The sequence below is a fragment of the Leptosomus discolor genome, chromosome 13 (assembly GCF_034619465.1).
Source record: "Leptosomus discolor isolate bLepDis1 chromosome 13, bLepDis1.hap2, whole genome shotgun sequence".
NCBI classification, from domain to species: domain Eukaryota; kingdom Metazoa; phylum Chordata; class Aves; order Leptosomiformes; family Leptosomidae; genus Leptosomus; species Leptosomus discolor.
This window is the reverse complement of record NC_141403.1, coordinates 19,348,357-19,369,006: the sequence shown is the minus strand read 5'-3', so window position 1 is coordinate 19,369,006 and position 20,650 is coordinate 19,348,357. Positions and strand designations below refer to the sequence as shown.

The following is a 20,650-nucleotide window of genomic DNA, read 5'->3' as shown; positions in this document are numbered from 1 at the left end:
CTTTTAGGAACTTGAGGTTTAACCTTACTGTCCAGATTTGTTAGATTTAGTGACTTAAGACTGTTTTCCCACATTGATTATAATTTTTCTAAATGTTGTAGTTCAGCAGTGTTTGTGTTGGACATGATACTTAGAGAAAGCAGAAAAAAATGGAGGAAATAGTGGTGCTTCCGTGTTGGTATTGATCCTTGCAGTGTTGTGTCTGAAAAATAGTTGACTGTTACTGTTTTCATAAGGTAAATCGATTTATTTACTTTTAAACAAATACGTTTTTCTGCTTTCAGAGATGTGAAGCCTGATAATATGCTGCTAGATAAAGCTGGTCATTTAAAGCTAGCAGATTTTGGTACTTGTATGAAGATGAACAAGGTAAACATGTTTTTAATTTCACTTTCTGTTTGTGAAAGGAAAACATGCTGAAAAGTGAAAACAAAATATACTGAAAACTCTTTAGCTAGATGAGAAGAGTCGAAAGTTCCACTCCGTTCCCATTACTGATCTGTAGGCATCCCATTCAATGTAGAATGCAGAAATGGTTTGTGAAGTAGGGACTGTATCAAGTTCTCTGTTTCCTAGAGAAACTTTCTGAAGTGAAGCCTTTGATTGTCTCTAGATCCTCTGGATAATTTAAGTCCATGGTTATCAAAAGTTAAGGTGAAGAAGTGGCGTTATTTTTACTTGGTGTGTCAGTAATGAAAGAATCAAAACCGAAGCACAAGTCGCTGAATCGCAATTGTACTTATTAGCCATACGCTGACGTAACGAAAGGGCAAATCTGAAGGAAGCGGGTTAAAGAATGTCATAGAATTATTTCTTTCTTAAAATATATCCTGAGGTCACTACAAAAATATTTTATAACAGTATTTCACATACAGTGAAGCACTGTTGTTCCCTATACAAAACTCTCATTGGTTTGTGTCAGCCTGTACATATATATGAGGAAAACAATCTGAACTATGTTGTACTTAACAGAGTCTGTGTAATATGTACACTGTGTTCTCAACATATTCCAGGAGCTTTGAATAAATTGCTGTATTTAGCTGCTTTTGCATAAATAAAAGGCACCAGTGAAAACCAAGCGCATGTTATGTGTGCAAGCTCTCAAGGAGTTGCCTCAAGTCACAAACAGTCCGCGTCGGTGGAGTAGCTGACAGATTTGGCTTTATTTTGACTTACTACAGGTTTATCCTTGACTGATTGTGCTCGTAACAATGAGTAATTTTGAAATACAGAAAAACATCGTAGTGTTTAATCTGTAAGTGCCAAAAAAGAGAAGAAAGATTTATGAAACTTTGCCGTATATTAGCATTGCAGAAGTGAACTTGTGTCGACAACATGTTCCATTTTGTGCTGTTTTAAACAACGCTAGCTGAGTAGCCTTGAGCCTAGTCTTTTGAAAGAGAAAGGTTAATCTGTGGGAGAGACTGCTCAGCATAGGAGCTTAATTTATGTGCATTCTGGATTTACTGCATATGCAATGCGAAATTTATATTTGTTATAATTATTTATGTATCTTTATGCAAGTTTTTCCACTGATCCATTTCTAGGAATGGCATAGGATTATTTCAAAAGTGCCTGAATGGCAGTAGAAGAGGGCGTGTGGTCGCAGCTTCAGCATTCTACATGCCAGCTTCAGTGTGACTGATCTCTCTTCTGCCAGCCCTTTCTCAGGGGTGTGAGGAGCGTCAAGCCTTCTCCCCTGTTACCTTTTCTGAAGTCTGTCCACTTAAATTTCAAGGCCCTGTCTACATTTAGTCTTCCTGGCATTAAGTATATTGGGTTGTAGGTGAAAAGCTTGCACTTCAGCTGACTCTGTCAGAAAATCCCTGATGTTGACCCGTTTATGCTCACAGAGGAGCTTTCCCTGTTTGCGGTGCGTCCTGTCAGTATATGACACACGCTGGCACGAGCAGGAGAGGCTATGCGGTGTTTACAGGGCCTAGATGCAAATTACTTCTTGGATATTAACTGACCTTTTTAAAGTAACTTTCACTGTGTTTGACAAATCTGGTGCTTTCTTCTGGATTTAGTAGCTTAGAATTTAAAAATGTTAAAATACTCATTCAGAAAAGAACATTTGACGAAAGTGGTTGTGGATCTGTTGATGTTGCTTAGGCTGTGTAAACCTTTGGAAATGGCTTGCAATTTTGGATCTTAATTTGGGCCTGGCTGTTTTCCTCCTCTTCGTAGGAAGGTATGGTACGATGTGATACAGCTGTGGGAACACCAGACTATATCTCTCCTGAAGTATTGAAGTCCCAGGGTGGAGATGGATACTATGGGCGAGAATGCGACTGGTGGTCAGTTGGAGTCTTTTTGTATGAGATGCTTGTAGGTGAGTAGTAGGATAATCAGAACTGACTACGCTCCTTAACTAGACTCCATGTTAAAGTCGCTGTTGTTATTAACCATTTAATTTATTACTCTTCTGACATAAGCTGTGGTTTACTGGTCATGGTATTTACAGAATATGTTTTAGAAATATTCTGGCACAGTTTTTGTTCACTTAGTTGCTTCCATTGTTGCATTGTCCATGTAGTTCAGATATTATAAATAAAATCTAAAATATTTTTGATCTGCTTTTTAATTTTTACATTGGTTTTTCAGGTGATACACCTTTTTATGCAGATTCTTTGGTTGGAACATATAGTAAGATTATGAACCATAAGAACTCCCTTACTTTCCCTGATGACAATGAGATTTCTAAAGAGGCAAAAAACCTTATTTGTGCCTTTTTAACTGATAGGTAAGATTTAAACTTTACTCAAAACGAAAGTAAGCCTTTGTTAAGAGAATTCCTTCTCATGTTGGAAGAACATGTATCTATATATTTGTTCTGTCTGGGTTTCTAAACTACTCAACAGAAGAGAGTATTTGGGAGGGGAGTCACCAATGGTTGCTGCTGCTCTTGATGGTAGTGGCATGTATACTGGGGGAAGGGAAGTGCTGCTGCTATGGGTATGTTTACCTTATAAATTTAATTTGAATATAAAGTGTTACTTCTTAGTAACAGCTACTGTTGCCTTGGTCTGTGTTGCACAGTGTTGAGGGCATGCAAAATGGATTCATTTTGGCTGAAGCTAGAGCAAAAGGTGCATGTCAGGAGTGTTCCTAGTTCTTGGTGGGCATTTAGGATCAGGGTGGAGTCAGCCCAAAGGAAGCCTGTCTGAAATGTGGGTGTTAGGTCTGTCTCGCTTTGTGAGTACGCTCCCCTTGTACCCACACTACTTACGTAAGTGTAAGCACAACCTTTGCTTAAGAATTGGTGCTACGAAGGGGGGGGCTCTTGTGTTTGCTGGGCTGGATGGGATTCAAACAACAGCATGAACTCCTAGGAAAAATGGAACCTAGCTGCTGCTTGGTGGCTGCCTAGCCAGTCGGTGATAGTGGAAATGGTAGCAGCAGGAATTCTTGTGGACCAGACTTAAAACCAGATTGTGTTCGGAAATGTAGCTGCTGTGCTCCTCTAGATATCCTCATATGTAAACTTTGAGATATGTCTATTTCTTAACTTAGTTTGAGAGGTAGTTTTTTGTCTTTGTTGTTAGATAATGCCTTAGAATGAGTCTTTCCTTTAGAATAGTTTATGTAACCTTCCATGCTTAACCAAAACACTGTTTAACAGGGAAGTGAGGCTAGGACGAAATGGCGTAGAAGAAATTAAACGGCACCTTTTCTTCAAAAATGATCAATGGGCTTGGGAAACTCTCAGAGACAGTAAGTATAATGCTATTCTCAGAGACAGTGATCTGGCTTCCTTATGTATTATGTTAGCAAAAGGACCGTTTCTTTTTAATGAAATTTGAAGTGATTTCTTAGGCACCAAAGAGAAATTTCCCCTAAAAATTCTTGATCGTGTCGCTTAAGTGATGCAATGGTCATTATCATACTATTCTGCTTTTTTTCCTAGCTGTAGCACCAGTTGTGCCTGACTTAAGTAGTGACATTGACACTAGTAATTTCGATGATCTGGAAGAAGACAAAGGAGAGGAAGAAACGTTTCCCATACCAAAAGCATTTGTGGGCAACCAACTTCCTTTTGTAGGATTTACGTACTACAGCAACCGGCGGTATGTATGCAGAATGGGAGCTGATGTTGTATTCCTTTGTCCACGCTGTTTCCGACTCTTACCAGCCAGCATTTAGATACAAGCCTTTTCAGATTCTTATTAAGGATTCATAATCCTAATAAATTACACTCTTTTGACACTTTAGTAATGATAACCAGTACTGCTAGTTGTCAGTACCCTAAAAGATCACACTGGATTTGTGAATGTCTTCTGCATTAAGATTATGTAGTGGTGCTGCAGAAGCTAAGCAAGAAAAATCTGCTGTTGCCACTATTGGGCCGAGCTGCCTGCAGAGCGCTGAATTGTATATGTAGTGTCATGAATCAGAGATGAATGTCACTCTTTTTTTTTTTTTACTGTGAATTACTGTTCCTGAGCTGTATATGCAGGTTCCCTAGCTTACATCAGTGGTTTAGCATGTGATAAATTAAACAGTGGTAAATAACAAGCAAGTAGGAAACATTTTATTTCTAGTAAATCTGCTGTGTAATTTTTTTTCTGAAGTACTCATCCACTGCAGAGTGAGATTGTGATGCCTTACAGTTTTTACTGTTGCTTAGAAGACTTTAAATTGCCTCAGTTAAAATTATATTAATTCATACTTTCAATGGTTGTTGTTATTGTAGGCACTATGGATAGCTCTATCTACATTCAAAAATCTCAGTAAGTTGTTCTTACTTTGAAAGCTGTTGTTAGTTGTAGTGGTGTCAGTCAGGCTTAACAGGGGATAAAACTTCTGGTAGACTGTGTCAGATAGGGACTGTTAGTTTTAGTAGCATTTCTGGATAGGAAAGCTGTGAAGGAAATAAACCTGTTTTTTGTCCTTGGATAGAAGAGGAACCACTTTTCCAAGCCTACGGTGAAATTCTTTCCATCTCTGCAAAGAGCTGGATTTGTTGTTGCTTTCTGCATAGTTAAGGCACAGAAAGACTTGTGACCTTTGCAGGCGGTTTGTGTGAGTTCAGCAGTTCAGGAATTTCACCTACTTTCTGGTTTTAGTCTATAATTTTAATAGTTAATTTTTGCCTTGCAGGTAGATTTTGGAATATATTATCAAGAAGGTCAAGTAGCGTACAGAAGCTTGTCAATAACCATTTCTTCTCCCCGTCTTCCTTCTTGGGGGGATGTTATCGGGAATTTAGGGAACTAAGTGGCCGTGTTTTGCTGTCATTGAAGAACTCTGCTACTAAGTGCTATCATAGTTTTGTAGGCTTACTAGAACTAAAGTGCTGTCCCAGAATTGAATTTTGTCCCATAATACTGTGCTGGTGTGAGAGCCTTGAAAAATCTGAAGTGACCATTCATACTTGCTAAATCTGTAATCTTTCCCTTTTTGTATTGAAAATAGTTCAAACGTTAAAAAAATCGCGTATTTAGAGAAAAGTTGCGCATTTATCTCCACCCTCCTTTGATTTCTTCTTACTTGTGTGCGCTGGAAAACTGGGAGAATGATGTGACTTCCGTCCTTAAAGGAAGCAGTACAGTCTTCTAGCACAGAATACTTTCTACAGCTGCGATCTCATCGATTGTGATCTAGGAAATACGCTTGCTTGTTACTGAACTTCACCTCTTACACAGATTTCGGAATACTGGCTGAGAACACTTTGCAGCCTGGTCTGGCTTGTGTGTTCTTTCCTGGATTCTGATGGAGCTGGTGCTGTGCCTGTTCAAATATCACATTCTCACTGCACAGCAGCCCTGGTGTGTAAAATATGGTGGCTTCTTGGAGTCAGCAAGGCCCTTCCTGTAGAGAACTGTGCCGTTTCCTCTTTGTCATTTGATTGTCTGAAAGTGGTCTTGATGTTTAATTTGGCCTTGGCTTTGGAGATGCCTTTGGTTTTACCCTCCTTGATCTTTTGAGGAGGTTTTTGTATATGTGAAAATATGCATGTGAAACAAAAAATATGTGTCCATCTGCCTCCATTCATGTGTTGGAGAGATTTTTCCTCTCATAACGTGATGCAGTTAGAGACGCTTTACATCTCTCTAGATTAGTTGTCAGGCCAAGAATATCACGTCAAATACCCAATTTGAAGGTAGTAATTTGTGTTTGTTTATCTGAATTTTCAGAATAATGACAAATATAAATTTGTGCTGTTTTTAGGAAATGTTTACGTAAAATAAGAACACTGGCTTCAGGGCAAATTTTGTGTGTGTGGAACTCTTCATAATGTTGTTGGAAGTTACACAGTCTCTGCGGAGTTCGCTTCATTGCTGCTACTTGCGACCTAAGTGCCTGAGTAAATATTTGTGGGATGGAAGCCAATGAGACTGTTGTAACCATGGAAAGCAAAGATTTCTTTAATGGTTATTTAAAAAAAAGAGAAGTGGTTGTATTAGTATTTGGCAGAAATCCTTTTTTCTGGAGGTGTTCTACTGCAGTTTTCTGATTTATCCTTTACAATAAATTATGTGAGGTTTTCAATTAAATGTGCTTAAATCTTAAAGTATAATAAATACAGAAACAAAAAAAATCTGATTTTACTATCTGTTTACCCACATAGTGGAGCAAAAAATCTGGGGATTATGTTTTAGGATGATCGTATTCTGTTTTTTCATAACCTTGCTTTTAAACAACACTTAAAATAACTTTTAAAATGTTGTTACAGGTATTTAGCTGTCTCTGCAGAAAATTCCAATGATAACAGAACAGGCTCCAGTGTGGATAAAAGTGTGGTATGTCTCACTGATTTTCAGCTTTGTTGGATCCTAGCAAAGAATCTCTTGCATATATGGGAATAAACTGTTTGAGTTCTAAATGTCTCAGATTATTTTATTGCTTGGAATATGGGAAATCAGCGATTTTTAAGGTCCCTTCCAACCCCAACCATTCTAAGATTCTATGATAAATTTTAACTGTTTAGTGTGGCCTGCCTATTAAAGTTACTGGAAAAGCAAAATTGCAGTTCTTCTTACAACATTGGTTTTGCTGAATTGGGATAAACTAGCTGAAACTGCATCCTCTTTTGGTGGAACTGGATTCAGTGTTTGTCTTTAGAAATATCAAAGTGTTTGTGCAGTGTTTTTAGAGTGCCTTCTTGATCCCAGGTGTGGCTTTGTGGCAACCATGGAGTCTGGATGTGAGTGTGAGGGGAAGCTGGGGCTTTCCAGCAACCTGCCAGTTTAACTCTGGAGCTGGACTTCCTGTGAACTAAGTGGGAAATGGCAGATAATGTAACAAGCTTGGGTATTCTGCCCTTTCCCAGGGGTGCCCCACAAGCTATTGGGCATTGGGGTACTGAGGATCTGCATTTATAGAGCAGTTCACCTAGCAAGAAATGTTTAGGGATTCTTTCGGTTACTGCTTCCTGAGCTTCTTGGCAGTCAGGTTTTGAGGAAGGTACGTGGAGGTGTTGGAAACAAGGTCTGCTTGGATTCTGTGAAAGTTCTGGTGTAAATCGAGCTATCCCCTTAGAGTAGTTTGGTATAATACAAATTAAACTCCTTCCAGAAGGAAACGTTGCCAAAAAAAATTGATAATTAACTCTAAAAGACATCTTCTTGGTTTTGATTATGAATTATTTGGTTAGTATTTTGTTCTGTTTTCCATTTAGAGTGGAAGAGAAGCGTTTACCAATGTATGTTCGCTTTTCTCTTAAACTTAAAATATAAAGGTTTTAAAGAATACATGGTTATTACCCAGAGGAAGTTTGTACGGGCAGGGGAACTGATTATGTACTTAATCAGGCTATCTGAATTTGTTAAGCATTGAAGTGTCTTGATTTCTTTATGAATGGATGTGTTCCATAAATTTTGTTTTCTTCATAAGCATTTGGCTGTTGGTGTGGTAAAATTAAAAACAGAGACAGCCTTTCAAATATTTGCAGATACTTAAAGCTGTGTGCTGGCCTTTGGTTGGCTTGGAAGAGAGTTACTGAATGGACTTGGCATCATTAGTGGGACACAGGCACCTGCATGGAGTTCAAGAACCCTCAGGAGTCCTGTCTGTGTTGTCAGGTGTATTTGAATGTCTTGTGTTTTTAACAGTTTTGGGAGGTGAAGATCTGGAAGGATATGAGTGATGTAGTGAGGTTTAAATAAATGTTAAGTCTTTACTACAGGGTATTTTTACCCCACAGTTCTTTCTCAGTTGTTCTTTCATTACATGCCGCAATGAAAAAGGTAATGTTGACATACGGTTAGCAAATTAATTAGTTCTGGAAATATAGCACAAGGTGTTACCTGGTCTGTCTGCATTTTGGCACAGCACTGAGTGTCTTCTGGGAGGGACTGAGTGCCAGATGTTTCCAAGAAATTAATTGCATTTTAATGTGTAAACATCACAGAATTAGGCCATGAAGTTGGACAAAAATGGAATTCGATGTCCTTTGAATTTCCAACCTCTTTGAAGATCTGATTATTTACTTTGGTTGGGTGCTACCATAACCACCTGTAAACAGTTCAGATATGAAGAAAGAGGGGATTAACAGATTGTTTTGCGCTGCGTTGTCGGTTGTCTTCATTGTTCAGGGTGCAGAACCAAATGTATATGCTGGGGTGATTTAAAAAAAAGAAAAAAAGTATGGCAGTTCCAGAGGGATTTTTCTTGGCTTCTCTGCTGTAGCTAGGCTTTTCCATAGTCCTTTCCTCCCCTTCCTCCTGCTCAAAATGGAAACTGAGAACACACTCAAAACTAACGGAATGCTTTTATACTGAGTTAATTGTAGCTCAGGATTTTCTTAAGGTATTATTTAGTCTATTGATATCAGAGTGAGCAAAACTTCTCTGGACGCCTGGTGTCTTGTGCTAATGTAATTAGACTGCTCAGCAAGCTTAGATACAGGCCCTTTGGGGTACAGCACTCTAAAAGCATCCAAAGACAGAAAGAAGCAGGAGGAGGCAATAGAGGTCCGAACTAGTAGGGGTCAGTACAGAAATGCCTCAGTTGCCAGATGTCTTTTTGGACCTGTTCCTCATCTATCCCATTTAGTTCCTCTATGCAGTCTGTTTGGAAGGGCTATAAAATGAGTAACCGAGAAATGGGGCAGCAGTTCTGTTGAAACTTCTTTATCCTTTATTTTTGTGCATTAGCTATAGTCCCTTTTTACCAAAGTGAGAGCTAGCCTTTAAATAGTCTTGCTTCTTGCTTTATTTCTCAGTGGCTCATACCAAGGAGATAAATGTTGTGTTCTGGTTGTCCTTCCTTTTTCCTCAAAGTTTAGATTTAGAGGCCACCTCTGTGGTTTTTTGACTACCACCGTTGTCTCGTCCACATGGTGTTATGTTGTATGTCACACCAGTAATTGGTTTTCCAGAGCTGTTCTGTAAGTGCCAAGAGGTCTATTTCTTCTAGTATTTCCTTGCACTCTCAAGGCTTTGTGATAGGGAGTGGTGAATATATAAAATACGTCGTTCCTGGTTAGTTCCTAGTTGCCATGTCCGTGTTCTTTCTCTGAAAACTAAAGAGCAGCTTAAGAACGTGAAAGAAGGAAAAAGGAGGAAATGAGGGAAGATCTCCAGTTCTTGAGTGCACCTGAGTGCTCTGTACTCTATTTCCTACTCCAATGGGAAAGAGAAGAGGTTGAAAGTAGGAAGGAAGAAAAACGCCTGCCTGGAAGTAGGCAAAATAATCTTGCCTGTAACTTTCTCATTTAATATGAATAAAGCATGCTATAATGTTTCTCCAAACTGAAATCTTAGTTTAGGGCTGTATAGCAGGCAGTCCTTGTTGAGAACACTTACCAATGCTATCAAGACAGAATGAAGGCAAGTGTAATTTGCCTCCTCTTTGTGATTTTTGTGAGCAGTTCTAGTTTCTCTAAGTGTATTTTGTGGGAAAAGGAAAAAGGGAAGAGGCAGACATGGGAGGAACTGTTCTGTTGCTCTTTCTGGGATAATTGTGCAGAAGGAGCCAGGCAATTGTCGGAGTTTTTGAAGTTAAGGAACAAGAAAGCAAAAGGTCAGAACCACTTGAATATGTTGCTTTGAAGAGAGTCTGGATTAGGCCTGTAATTCTTCTCTGTGCAGTTCCAAGAGTGTTGAGGGAAATGGGGAAAGCTAAATATGGCGGAAGTCCTGACAAGATCAGCAAAAAGGTTTGAAAGAGTGAATCAGGACGGGCTTGACTTAATGAGCTTCCTCAAAGCTGACTCCATGTTGTTAATTGAAGATTTTGCTGATATTGGAGTAGGATTATTGTGCCTAGAAATCCAGCAGAAGGTAGATATTTTGAGATTACATGAAAAGAACGAATTTCTGAATTTATCCTGCTGGCCAGCAGTACGAGCTATACCGTAATGCTCTGTGTTAACATTTGAAGTTTGTTACTATTTTCAAACCTTAGTACAGTGCTAGCTGTGGAAAATGTCTCTGACTAAATAGATGTTAAGAGCATTTTCCCAAAATTGCTAATAACTGACAGGCCTGGTTCTGCTTCCTGAACTTGTTGAGAGCTCAAAGATGTGTTGCAAAGTACATGCGGTGGTTTATGCTAGAAAAAGAATTTTTGAGACTAATTAAAATGCCTTCTTATATCTTTGTAGTAATATCTTTAGTCTGATTCTGAAGATACGTAAACCAAGGAGGATTTGACTTAGCTTAGCCCTGTGAATTTTGATGGAACTATTCAGAACTCTAGAATTTTATGTGTGTGCAAATGATGAAACTGCATAATATTGAAGTTGTTTCTTGTAATTAACTTTTTTAGAAAATTTTTTGGGGGATCACATTTTAATAAGGTAAAAATCTAGTGTTTAGATAAAAGCGAATAAGTTGTGATACAACATAAGCAGCACTGAATATTCTGAAATACTTTTTTGAAGTTTTTAAGTTTAATGCATGTTCTTTCATGTACAAATACATATTTAAAGCTGGAAAATATGCAGAAGATGATCTATGAGTTGGAAGAACAACTACATAATGAAATGCAGTTGAAAGATGAAATGGAGCAAAAGTGCAGGTGAGACTTTGAACTTTAATTGTTTACATAATTTAAATACATCTGACACCTCAGTTCTGTATTACTGCTTTAGGGTTACTAGAATAACACTAAGAATGGTACTGTAGTCCTCCAAGGGAGTTCCAGGCACAGGTTTAAGTCATTCAAAAACAATATTTAAATGGTTTTCTTGAATTTAGTACGAAGAAAGTACTTTGTTTTCATTGGCACTCATGTGAAACATTCTTTCTGAACACCTGAATGTTTGAGTTTACCCCATATACCCCTTATCTCTGAGTTTAAATGTTTTGTTGGTCTGAGGTACACAATGATCATGCTGATTTTTTTTTTAAATGTAAAATACTGTATCTATAGCATATATTGGATTGTTAAAATTAACTGTCTGGTTTCTAAATACATGGTGCTTGTTGGAAAACCACATTCCTTTTTTTTTTTTGGTGACTGACAGGTAGGAACCGCTAATTGCTTTCTGAAGTCTTGTTTCTACCATGTTGAAGAAGTAGCTACGTGAGAATGTGCTTATTTCTTGCAGCTACACTTATGAACAAACAGTTGGCTTCTCCTTTTGAAGCCTTTTTATGAAGGCCTAAACAAATTTAGGAGGCAACACTAGGTGTAGGGTATAGGAAGGATTTAGACTTGTGAACTGGGACAGTCGTAGAAGCTACTTACGTGGGAACTGGTTGCCAAAATGGTCCACTGGGAGTTTAGATTGTGTGACGCTATTACTGACTTCAACACAACTTTGGTGGTCACACGTGCCAGTGGCTTTCCACAAGCAGGATGTGCGTTGCCTGAGGGCCCCTCAGTGTCTGCCTTCCTGCCGTACTGCTGAAGCTCTCAGAGCCAACAGTGTGTCTCCTGGTACCTCATACCATTTACTGCAGGGGCAGTAGATAGGATATGTTGCTGTAACTGCTCCTTATTGTACCTGCCAGGTAACGTTGCCTGGGTCCTTCTTGTTGTCCCTTTGAAGAGGAATAGCTCGCTACAAACAGGGAGTGGATGTGCCACTGTTATTGCCAGTTACCTGAGGTTTTACTGGGCACTTGACCTCCCTCTCTGTAGTACTGTGTTGTAATCCATTGCTTCAAAAGAGAGACTTTCAAATAATATTATTCAGATACCTTTATCCAAAGTAGGGAGCTTTCTACTGCCGAATTAATGAACCATTTTAGTTATCTGGGAAGTTCACAACTAGAGGAAGTTTTAGCAGTTCACCAGGGTGTTCTAGTTGTAAAGATAACCTGTTGTGTACAAAAGCCACTGTATGTGCCTTAAGGGAGAAAATGTGGCATCTGAAGTTTTGCATATAGAATCTGCAGCAAAGTTGGTAAATAATTAATAATATATTTTACAAATTATTTCCAATGCTTGTTTTCTTGAATTTCAAATATTTATAGTATTAGCCAAAATAGAAATGTTCACTTTAGCGATGGTCCCAAATTATTTCACTAGAAAAACAGTGTCCTCAAATATTACTTAAATGATTTTGTTTTATTTTTAGATCTTCAAACATAAAGCTAGACAAGATAATGAAAGAGCTGGATGAAGAGGTAATTTTTTCCTCACTGAAGCCAACTAAGAATTAGTTGGGTAAAGAATGTGGATAATGCTTTCATGATTTAAGATACTTCGTCTGTGACTAAACAAATTGTTCTGAGTTTAAATTTGAGACCAAACCATCGCATCTCAATACGTAGCATTGGGGATACATTTTTATTTGTATGTATTTTCAAGAACCTTTTCTTTCTGCAAGTCACACAGAATTGTTTCCTCTGCTAAATGTTTTGCATAGTCTTGCTCACCACAATTTCTCTGGACTTTATCAAAATCAGTTACTCTGAAAATTAATATACTGGTGACTTTCTATTGAGTCCTTGTGTTGTCTCTTAGTACTAATTTTAATAGTTACTTACATATAATCACATTAAGGTTAACTTTTTTAATAATTTCCCAAATTTGTCATGTAGACGTTAAAAAAAGCCATCTTTTCGAAAAACCTTTTCAAGGAACCCAGAAACTCATTCACTAGAATCAGTGCATCAGTTGCCTTGAGGTCATCCTTAAAATGAAAATAGCAATGCTTTTAATTTTAGGGGAATCAAAGAAAGAACTTGGAGTCAACAGTGTCTCAGATTGAGAAGGAAAAGATGGTTTTGCAACATAAGATAAATGACTACCAAAGAAAAATTGAACAAGAGAATGAAAAAAGACGGAATGTGGAAAATGAAGGTATGCCGTGTTGTCCAAACATTGACACTGTTGAGGTGTAAGATGTGTTTTGGGGAACAGTTTACTACCTTAACATCTTAAGTGCTACACAAATTTAAAGGGATCTTTTCAAATAATGGACACAGATTTTGAGCACAATATATTTGCCTTATTTTCAAATTATGTTCTCTACTGCATGTGTTGTTGCTCTGCAAGCACAGAATTTGACCTAAAAATATATGTAAAATTTAAGAAGTCAACAAAAGACCTATTATATGCCAAGAATTTATTTGAGTGTCTTTAAAAAAAAATTTATATATATAAGGATTTTTTAATCTGATGTATTAATGGTATAATTTCTCTTTAGTGTCCACACTAAAAGATCAGATGGAAGACTTGAAAAAAATCAGCCAGCATTCGCAAATGACAAATGAGAAGATAACACAATTACAAAAGCAAGTATGTTGCTTCTGTTGATTGTCTTCACTATTGCTTAGATTCGAGAAGCAGTATTGAGCATTCAAATATAACAAAACTGGTCCCAATAATTTTTAATATTTGAGAATCCTGCCTGTTTTGTTTTGACAGCTAGAGGAAGCAAATGATTTGCTGAGGACGGAATCGGATACAGCGGCAAGACTCAGAAAGGGTAACACAGAAATGAGCAAGTCATTAAGTCAGGTCGAATCACTGAACAGAGAACTGCAGGAAAGGTGCAGAGTTCTAGAAAGCACAAAACTGCAGGTGGAGAAGGATTATTACCAACTGCAAGCAGCTTTGGAGGCGGAACGAAGGGACCGAAGTCACGGATCTGAAATGATTGGAGAACTACAGGGTAATTGTTTATATTTCACCAAAGAAGTTGTGATAACTCTTAAATAAAGTGCAGTTACATAACCAGAGGAAAGCCAACCTGCAAACCAAGTGTGACTTAATAAAACGATCTCTGAAGATTAGGTCTTGCTTCCTCATCAAGTTTGAGTGGCTGTTGGGAGGGAGAGTATCAAAATCAAAGAGTGGGAAACACAGCTTGTAAGTCTGTGGGGCTGCCCTGACGAAAAGTCTGAGTCTGGTGGTACACAAATATCAAAAGTGATCCGGTGCTAGAGAGGACATGACACAGTGTCTTACTGCCTTGCTGCCCTAGCCAAGTTGATGTACCCTGCACTTTCTCTTCTTTCATTAGTGGATGAGCTATTTTGTTGCTAAATATAATTTGTTTTCTTTTATGTTGCTTCTATGCTACTTTATAAGCAAGATGAAGGGCATGTTAAGGGATGCAGATGTGGAATCCCTTTTTTCAAGATGCTCGGAACTTTGTACCCTTTGTACTTCCGATTCTTCGTACAAGAAACTATTCAGATACATTAGTTTAAGACTGTGCCTATGCTAATGGATCCTGCCTCTTAACTTGTCATTTTAAACCATCTGTCTGCAGGATTGAAAATCATTTTCCATGAGGCTAAATCTTTTGCTGAGGACTTCTGGGTGGTTTTGGTTTTGTTTCTTTGGCTAGCACAAAGAAAGAACCATAAAGAATCAACTTGCCTGTTTACTGTGCTTCAAATATAGTGCATCAGTTTCAGCCGAATGATTGTAGAGTTCCCCTGAGATGACTGAATATAGTCAGATCCAGTCTGTTGTTAATCACAAGCAGGAAGTACAGATGGCACAAGACTGTTCTGCGCACTTCAGAATGTGGTTTTGACCACATCCAGCCCAGGACGCGATTGGCTTTCTGGGCTACGAGTGCACATTGCTGGCTCATATTCAGTTTTTCATCTGCCAACACCCCCAGGTCCTTCTCCCCAGGGCTGCTCTCAGTCCACTCACCCCCAGCCTGTGTCTGTGCTTGGGATTGCCCCGACCCAGGTGCACGACCTTGCACTTGGCCTTGTTGCACTTCATGAGGGTCACGCTGGCCCACCTCCCCAGCCTGTCCAGGTCCCTCTGGATGGCCTCCCTTCCCTCCTGTGTGTTCACCACACCACACAGCTTGGTGTCATCAGCAAACTTGCTGAGGGTGCACTTGATGCCACTGTCCATGTCACCAACAAACATGTGAAACAGCACCAGTGCCAATACCGACCTCTGGGGAACACCACTGTTCACTGGTCTCCTCTTGGGCATCGAGCCGTTGGCTGTGACTCTTTGAGTGCCACCATCCAGCCGGTTCCTGATCCATTGCATGGTCCATCCATCAAATCCACGTCTCTCCAGTTTAGAGACAAGGATGTCGTGCAGGACAGTGTCAGGTGCTTTGCACAAGTCCAGGTAGATGACGTCCGTTGCTCTTCCCTGATTCACCAACACTGTAACCCCATCACAGAAGGCCACCAAATTTGTCAGGTGCGATTTGTCCTTGGTGAAGCTGTGTTGGCTGTCACCGGTGCCTTATTTCCATGTGCCTTAGAATATTTTTCAGGATGATCCACTCTGTGATCTTGCTGGGCACAGAGGTGAGACTAACGGGCCTGTAGTTCCCTGGGTCTTCCTATTTTCCCCCTTTTTGAAAAGTCAGTTAGGTGAATACATACTGTGTTAGTACCTGTAGATCCAGCTGAGACTGACTTTCTGTGTAATGTGCTTTATCTACATACTAGTGGAGTTAACATCAGAAAAGGTGCTTGTTGCATAGCACAGCAGAGCTCAGATTAATGGAAAAAAATTTTGCATATTAGATATTGGAAATGATGGAAAGCAGGTATGAAGTTTTGCATGTGATTTTTTTTCGTGAATTATTACTAATGACATACATAAAGAGTGGCTAAAAAGATCAGTTTCTGTTACAACGTGTACAGCCTTTGCATGTCTGAAAATTTGAAGGTGTAAATATTTTAGGGGCCCAGAAATCAATAAAGGTTGAAAAGCCTGTAAGCTGAGTAACTAATATTGAATTATATTTAATTTCTTATGGCAGTTCGGATTACAACTTTACAAGAAGAAGTGAAAAACATTAAAAACAATCTTGAAAGAGTAGAAGCAGAAAGAAAACAAGCACAGGATATGCTTAATCATTCAGAAAAGGTATGGTAAAATGATGTTGAGGCTAATGTCAGATTTTGATTATATTTTCAAATAGTATTTATTGATGATGCTAAGTCCTGTGTTCTAAATCAGTCTGGTGTTAAAATGATTAAATAGTGCTAATTTACAAGCTCATCAGGATGGTAAGTCTCACAGGTCCTTAGGTAGTTCTTACTTGTAGCTTTGGGCGTAAAATTCATGTTGGTCGTTCGCTATGCCTGCTTCAAGGATCCAGCCCTTCTGCTGGTAGCAGGTAATTTTTGTTCTGCCTACCTATCGCTGCAGAGACTTGTCTCCTGAAAATCTATGAATTTAACTTTTTAAAAACCTAGAATTTAAATTTCTGCTTTTACTGGATTTTAATTTGACTGGATGAGTGCCAGACCTCTTGATCAACTTTGGAGCTGAACAGTTTCAGGTTTTTTCCTTTCTTCCAGAAGAGTGGTAGCAGCATGTTCCCCTAATATCTCTGATCCCCTCCCCAAAACGGAGAAGCAAGTAAAGAAGAGTAAAAGGAAATCCCGCATCCTTTTTCTATATAGGCTGTAAAGTTCGTTCTGTGTTTTGAGGTCAGGTAAAGACTTGCTGTGCTGTGTGTGGTCTGTCCAAATAAACGAGAGAGATACGACTACCTATGAGGGAAGGTGCAAGCAGTCACCCTTCTCATTTGGTGTTAGGTGAAGCAGCCATCCAAAGGCAAGTCCCAGTCTCTCGAAGCTGATCTCCAGTGCTTGTTTCCTCAGTTACTGTTAATGGTTGGCAGCCCCAGCAGTGAAATAACAGAATTGCATCTGGGTAACGATAACTCAAATCCCTCTGTGCTCTGGTGTTCTCAGGGGATTGTTGTATGATTGGAATCTAGGTCACTACTAATTATTCAAACTAAGAAGTTTCCGTTATTTTATGAATTCATAGACTACTGAAAAAAGTTTAATGAAGTTTTCTCCAGAGCGCTGAGTGCAGTTTTTGTCTTTCCATGCTTAATGAAGAATGGTAACAATAACATTGATAATTTTTTACATAACAAAAAGGTAACACTAAAAAAAGGAAAGAAAGGAAATGTGATTCCCTCAGGTATTATAGAAATCAGTAACTTCTTTTCTTATCTTTAGGAAAAGAATAATTTAGAGATAGATTTGAACTACAAACTGAAATCATTACAAGACCGGTTAGAACAGGAAGTCAATGAACACAAAGTCACTAAAGCTCGGTTAACTGACAAACATCAGTCAATAGAGGAGGCAAGATCAGTTGCAATGTGTGGTAAGTGTTTCTTGCAAGTTTCAGGTAAATACATAATAAACAGTGTTTTGCTTACGATATCTTAAAACACGTCATCTTATAATGCAATACTTTTATACAAGTGTTTATGCAAGGGCTTAAAGAAAATGTGTATGAAAATCTTATAACAGAAAACTACATGTAAAACTAAATTATTTTCTCTAACATGGTACTTGTACCATAAAAACTGCGTTGTTTCTTAATGTTTTGAATATCTTGCTGCCTTTGCAATTCAAAGCCTTCCTTGGCTGCTAAAATGCTATTGAGTCTTGAAATTCTGGCTAATGCTAAACCGAACTGAAAGAATGAATTACCAAGACAGATGTCTTGGCGCATTCATTCCTGTGTAACTGCATTGAAAATATCTGTGTTGTATTAGGCCTGTCTGAAGTGGTGAAGTTTTTTATAGATACATAGCCATGAATCAAACATGCGTCTTGATATCTTGATTGAATACATCAGGTTTTCTTTGTGAAGGTCATCAGTACCTGGATGTGTAGCTTGTAGCTTTTCAGAAAGCTAACACAAATGACAGCATTTCTTTTCCTTTGCTCTACTATCCTTTCATGGAAATTAAACTTTGCTTTTATTTTATAATGATTACTTCAAGAATCTGCATTTTTTTATTTCTTTGACTATTTATCTTCCAGTTGTCATGATAATATTCCAGTGCTTTCAATGCAAATTGGAATTATATTTAGTTTTTAGTGTTTCTTGTAATAATGCCAGGAAGTTTTTACTCATTATCAGTCCATCTAGCAGCAGAAGAGCTTAAATAGCTGAACAAAAGGGTCTGAAAAATATTAGGATATTTAAGACTGTGTTTACAAAAGCATTTTCATGGATGCTACATACTCACTTTTCTTGTTTTTCTTTCCTTAATCTTGTTTAGAAATGGAAAAAAAAGTAAAGGAAGAAAGGGCAGCAAGAGAAAAAGCAGAAAATCGAATAGTTCAAGCTGAAAAACAGTGTTCCATGCTGGACTTTGACCTGAAGCAATCTCAGCAGAAACTGGAACACCTTCTTGAGCAAAAGGAGAGACTGGAAGATGAAGTAAGTAAAATGCTCATCACTAACAATTTTCTATATAAATAAGAAATTATAGTCCACTGAGAAACAGAAAATTAAATTCACTTACACTGAGCTCCTTGTATAATAGACCCTCAGTAGAACTGAAGACAGCTGTTGGCCTAAATAGTGTTAGGTAATTTCCGCTTGTTCCTTAGCTCTTGGATGCCTTACATATTTGGGCCCTCAGTTTAATATAATGCACTTTTTTGTGTTTCCTTTTCTTTTTTTTTTTAAAAGGAAAAACTTGCTTGTGAATTTGACTGTGGAGTCTGATTGGTTTGGATGATTTGCAGTTCTGACTGTGCATTCTCCAGAAAAGCATTTTTTCATGGAAATGCAATGAGAATATTGAATGTGAAAACTGTGTACTAAGAATAAGAGTTTCACCCTTACTTTTTTTTTTTACAGGACACTGGGAATGAAGGTGATAACACCTTTCTTAGGGGTCACTACTTGTGTAAATTAGTTTTTATATAGCTGGTAGGCTGCAGGTTTTTTCTAGGGTGAGAAGTTTTTAAGATTGAAATACACAGAGAGGTTTGCAGGACCTTTCAGCAGACAATTTGGGTTTCTTCCATTGTTGCCTTTAAGATAAGATAAAACACATTTGGGACTTTGAAATAAGCTAAGTATGGGGAAACTTTATCATCAAGCAGAGGTATATCAGTGCATTCTGTAAGGGCAACAGCTTTCTGTAAGATTATTGCACTGAAGTGTTTGGAGATTTGGGAATATTTTTGATTGTTGTACAATGTGTGACATCTGAGCAATGGTGTTTGACATAAAATAATCCATATATGAAACACTTTCAAGCACATGCAACTGGTTATTCAGCAAATGTGCCTATTGAAATATTTCTCATTTAGGTAAAGAATCTAACACTTCAGCTAGAGCAAGAGACGAATAAACGAATAATGGCACAGAAGGAATTGAAGGCGCAAGCTTTTGAAGCAGATAACTTGAAGGGTTCCGAGAAGCAGCTGAAACAGGAAATCAATACGTTGTTGGAAGCAAAGAGATTACTGGAATTCGAGTTGGCTCAACTTGCTAAGTAAGTAAAAAACTGAAGTAAAATGGAAAAAGTTGCTTAATTATACGTTGTCTGTTCCTATTAGTGAAAAAAGTTCCCCAGTGCATAGACATTTTTTCCTAAACTAAAAGAATATTTTTAGCTGCGTGTTATGATTTCTGTATGTAGGCTTCAGTGTTGGAATATTTTTGTTATGAGCTATGATGCAGAACAATTCTTGGCTCACTATTCTATGTCAAGGCATATATATATATATGCCACTTATATTTGAGTGACTTCTTTATGGATTGAGTGTGGTACTACTTGTTAAATCACGTGGGACTTTTAGGTTTACTACATGTGAGTCAATAGCTTTTTTCCCCCCTTTAACTTGCTGATTCTTTTTCTAAACATTTCTTAAGCTGACTGAAGATATTTTTCATTAATTAGGCTTATATCATATCTGCCTTCAGCTGACTTAACATTTCTCCATGGTACTTCTTGTCTACTGAACTACATACTGAAACAATCACCAGGGTAGAATAAGGAATGCGATTAAATGAGAATTTTAGGATACAGCAAACTGTTGGTCTTTGAAATAACATGTGTGCAAATGTAAGATCTTCATAGGATGCTGTTCTGGTTAGAAATAGTCTGTCCTTGTCATTTGTTAGGAGCTGACTTTTTACATGTTTCCCTTTTTTATTTCTTCAAAGACAGTACAGAGGAAATGAAGGTCAAATGCGTGAGCTTCAGGATCAACTTGAAGCTGAGCAGTATTTTTCGGTAAGACTTGCAAAGAATTGAGTGTGCCACATTTTGATGCGAAGGCATTGAACAGTGAATAGTTTGACATATTAAAATTTTTAAAATGTAAATAACAACCTGGCATAAATCAGCAGTTCACAAAATCCTGCTTGAAATAAAACAATGAACAAAAAATTAGAGAACATTAGATGGTCCCTGTAGTATGTTGTTTTGTAGTTGTATGTTGAATCTTATATATTACATTGAGCAACTCTTACCTGAATTATTCGTCAGAGTAGTTACTATCTTGAGGTTGGAAAAGAGATATTTTTC

General features: G+C 38.0%; 1 protein-coding gene across 1 annotated transcript in view; it reads left to right on the top strand.

The window, feature by feature from the left end:
* The window catches only part of ROCK1 (Rho associated coiled-coil containing protein kinase 1), a 90,901-nt gene that overhangs the window by 39,032 nt on the left and 31,219 nt on the right, over positions 1-20,650 (top strand). Inside the window, exons 6-21 of the mRNA XM_086472515.1 lie at positions 285-369; positions 2,191-2,335; positions 2,608-2,746; positions 3,626-3,717; positions 3,911-4,070; positions 6,680-6,746; positions 10,880-10,968; positions 12,476-12,524; positions 13,068-13,203; positions 13,550-13,641; positions 13,771-14,017; positions 16,103-16,209; positions 17,322-17,472; positions 18,383-18,543; positions 19,428-19,612; positions 20,287-20,356. Of these exons, the coding sequence (XP_086328641.1) occupies positions 285-369; positions 2,191-2,335; positions 2,608-2,746; positions 3,626-3,717; positions 3,911-4,070; positions 6,680-6,746; positions 10,880-10,968; positions 12,476-12,524; positions 13,068-13,203; positions 13,550-13,641; positions 13,771-14,017; positions 16,103-16,209; positions 17,322-17,472; positions 18,383-18,543; positions 19,428-19,612; positions 20,287-20,356 (1,975 nt within the window). The remainder of the gene's footprint in view (positions 1-284; positions 370-2,190; positions 2,336-2,607; positions 2,747-3,625; positions 3,718-3,910; positions 4,071-6,679; positions 6,747-10,879; positions 10,969-12,475; positions 12,525-13,067; positions 13,204-13,549; positions 13,642-13,770; positions 14,018-16,102; positions 16,210-17,321; positions 17,473-18,382; positions 18,544-19,427; positions 19,613-20,286; positions 20,357-20,650) is intronic.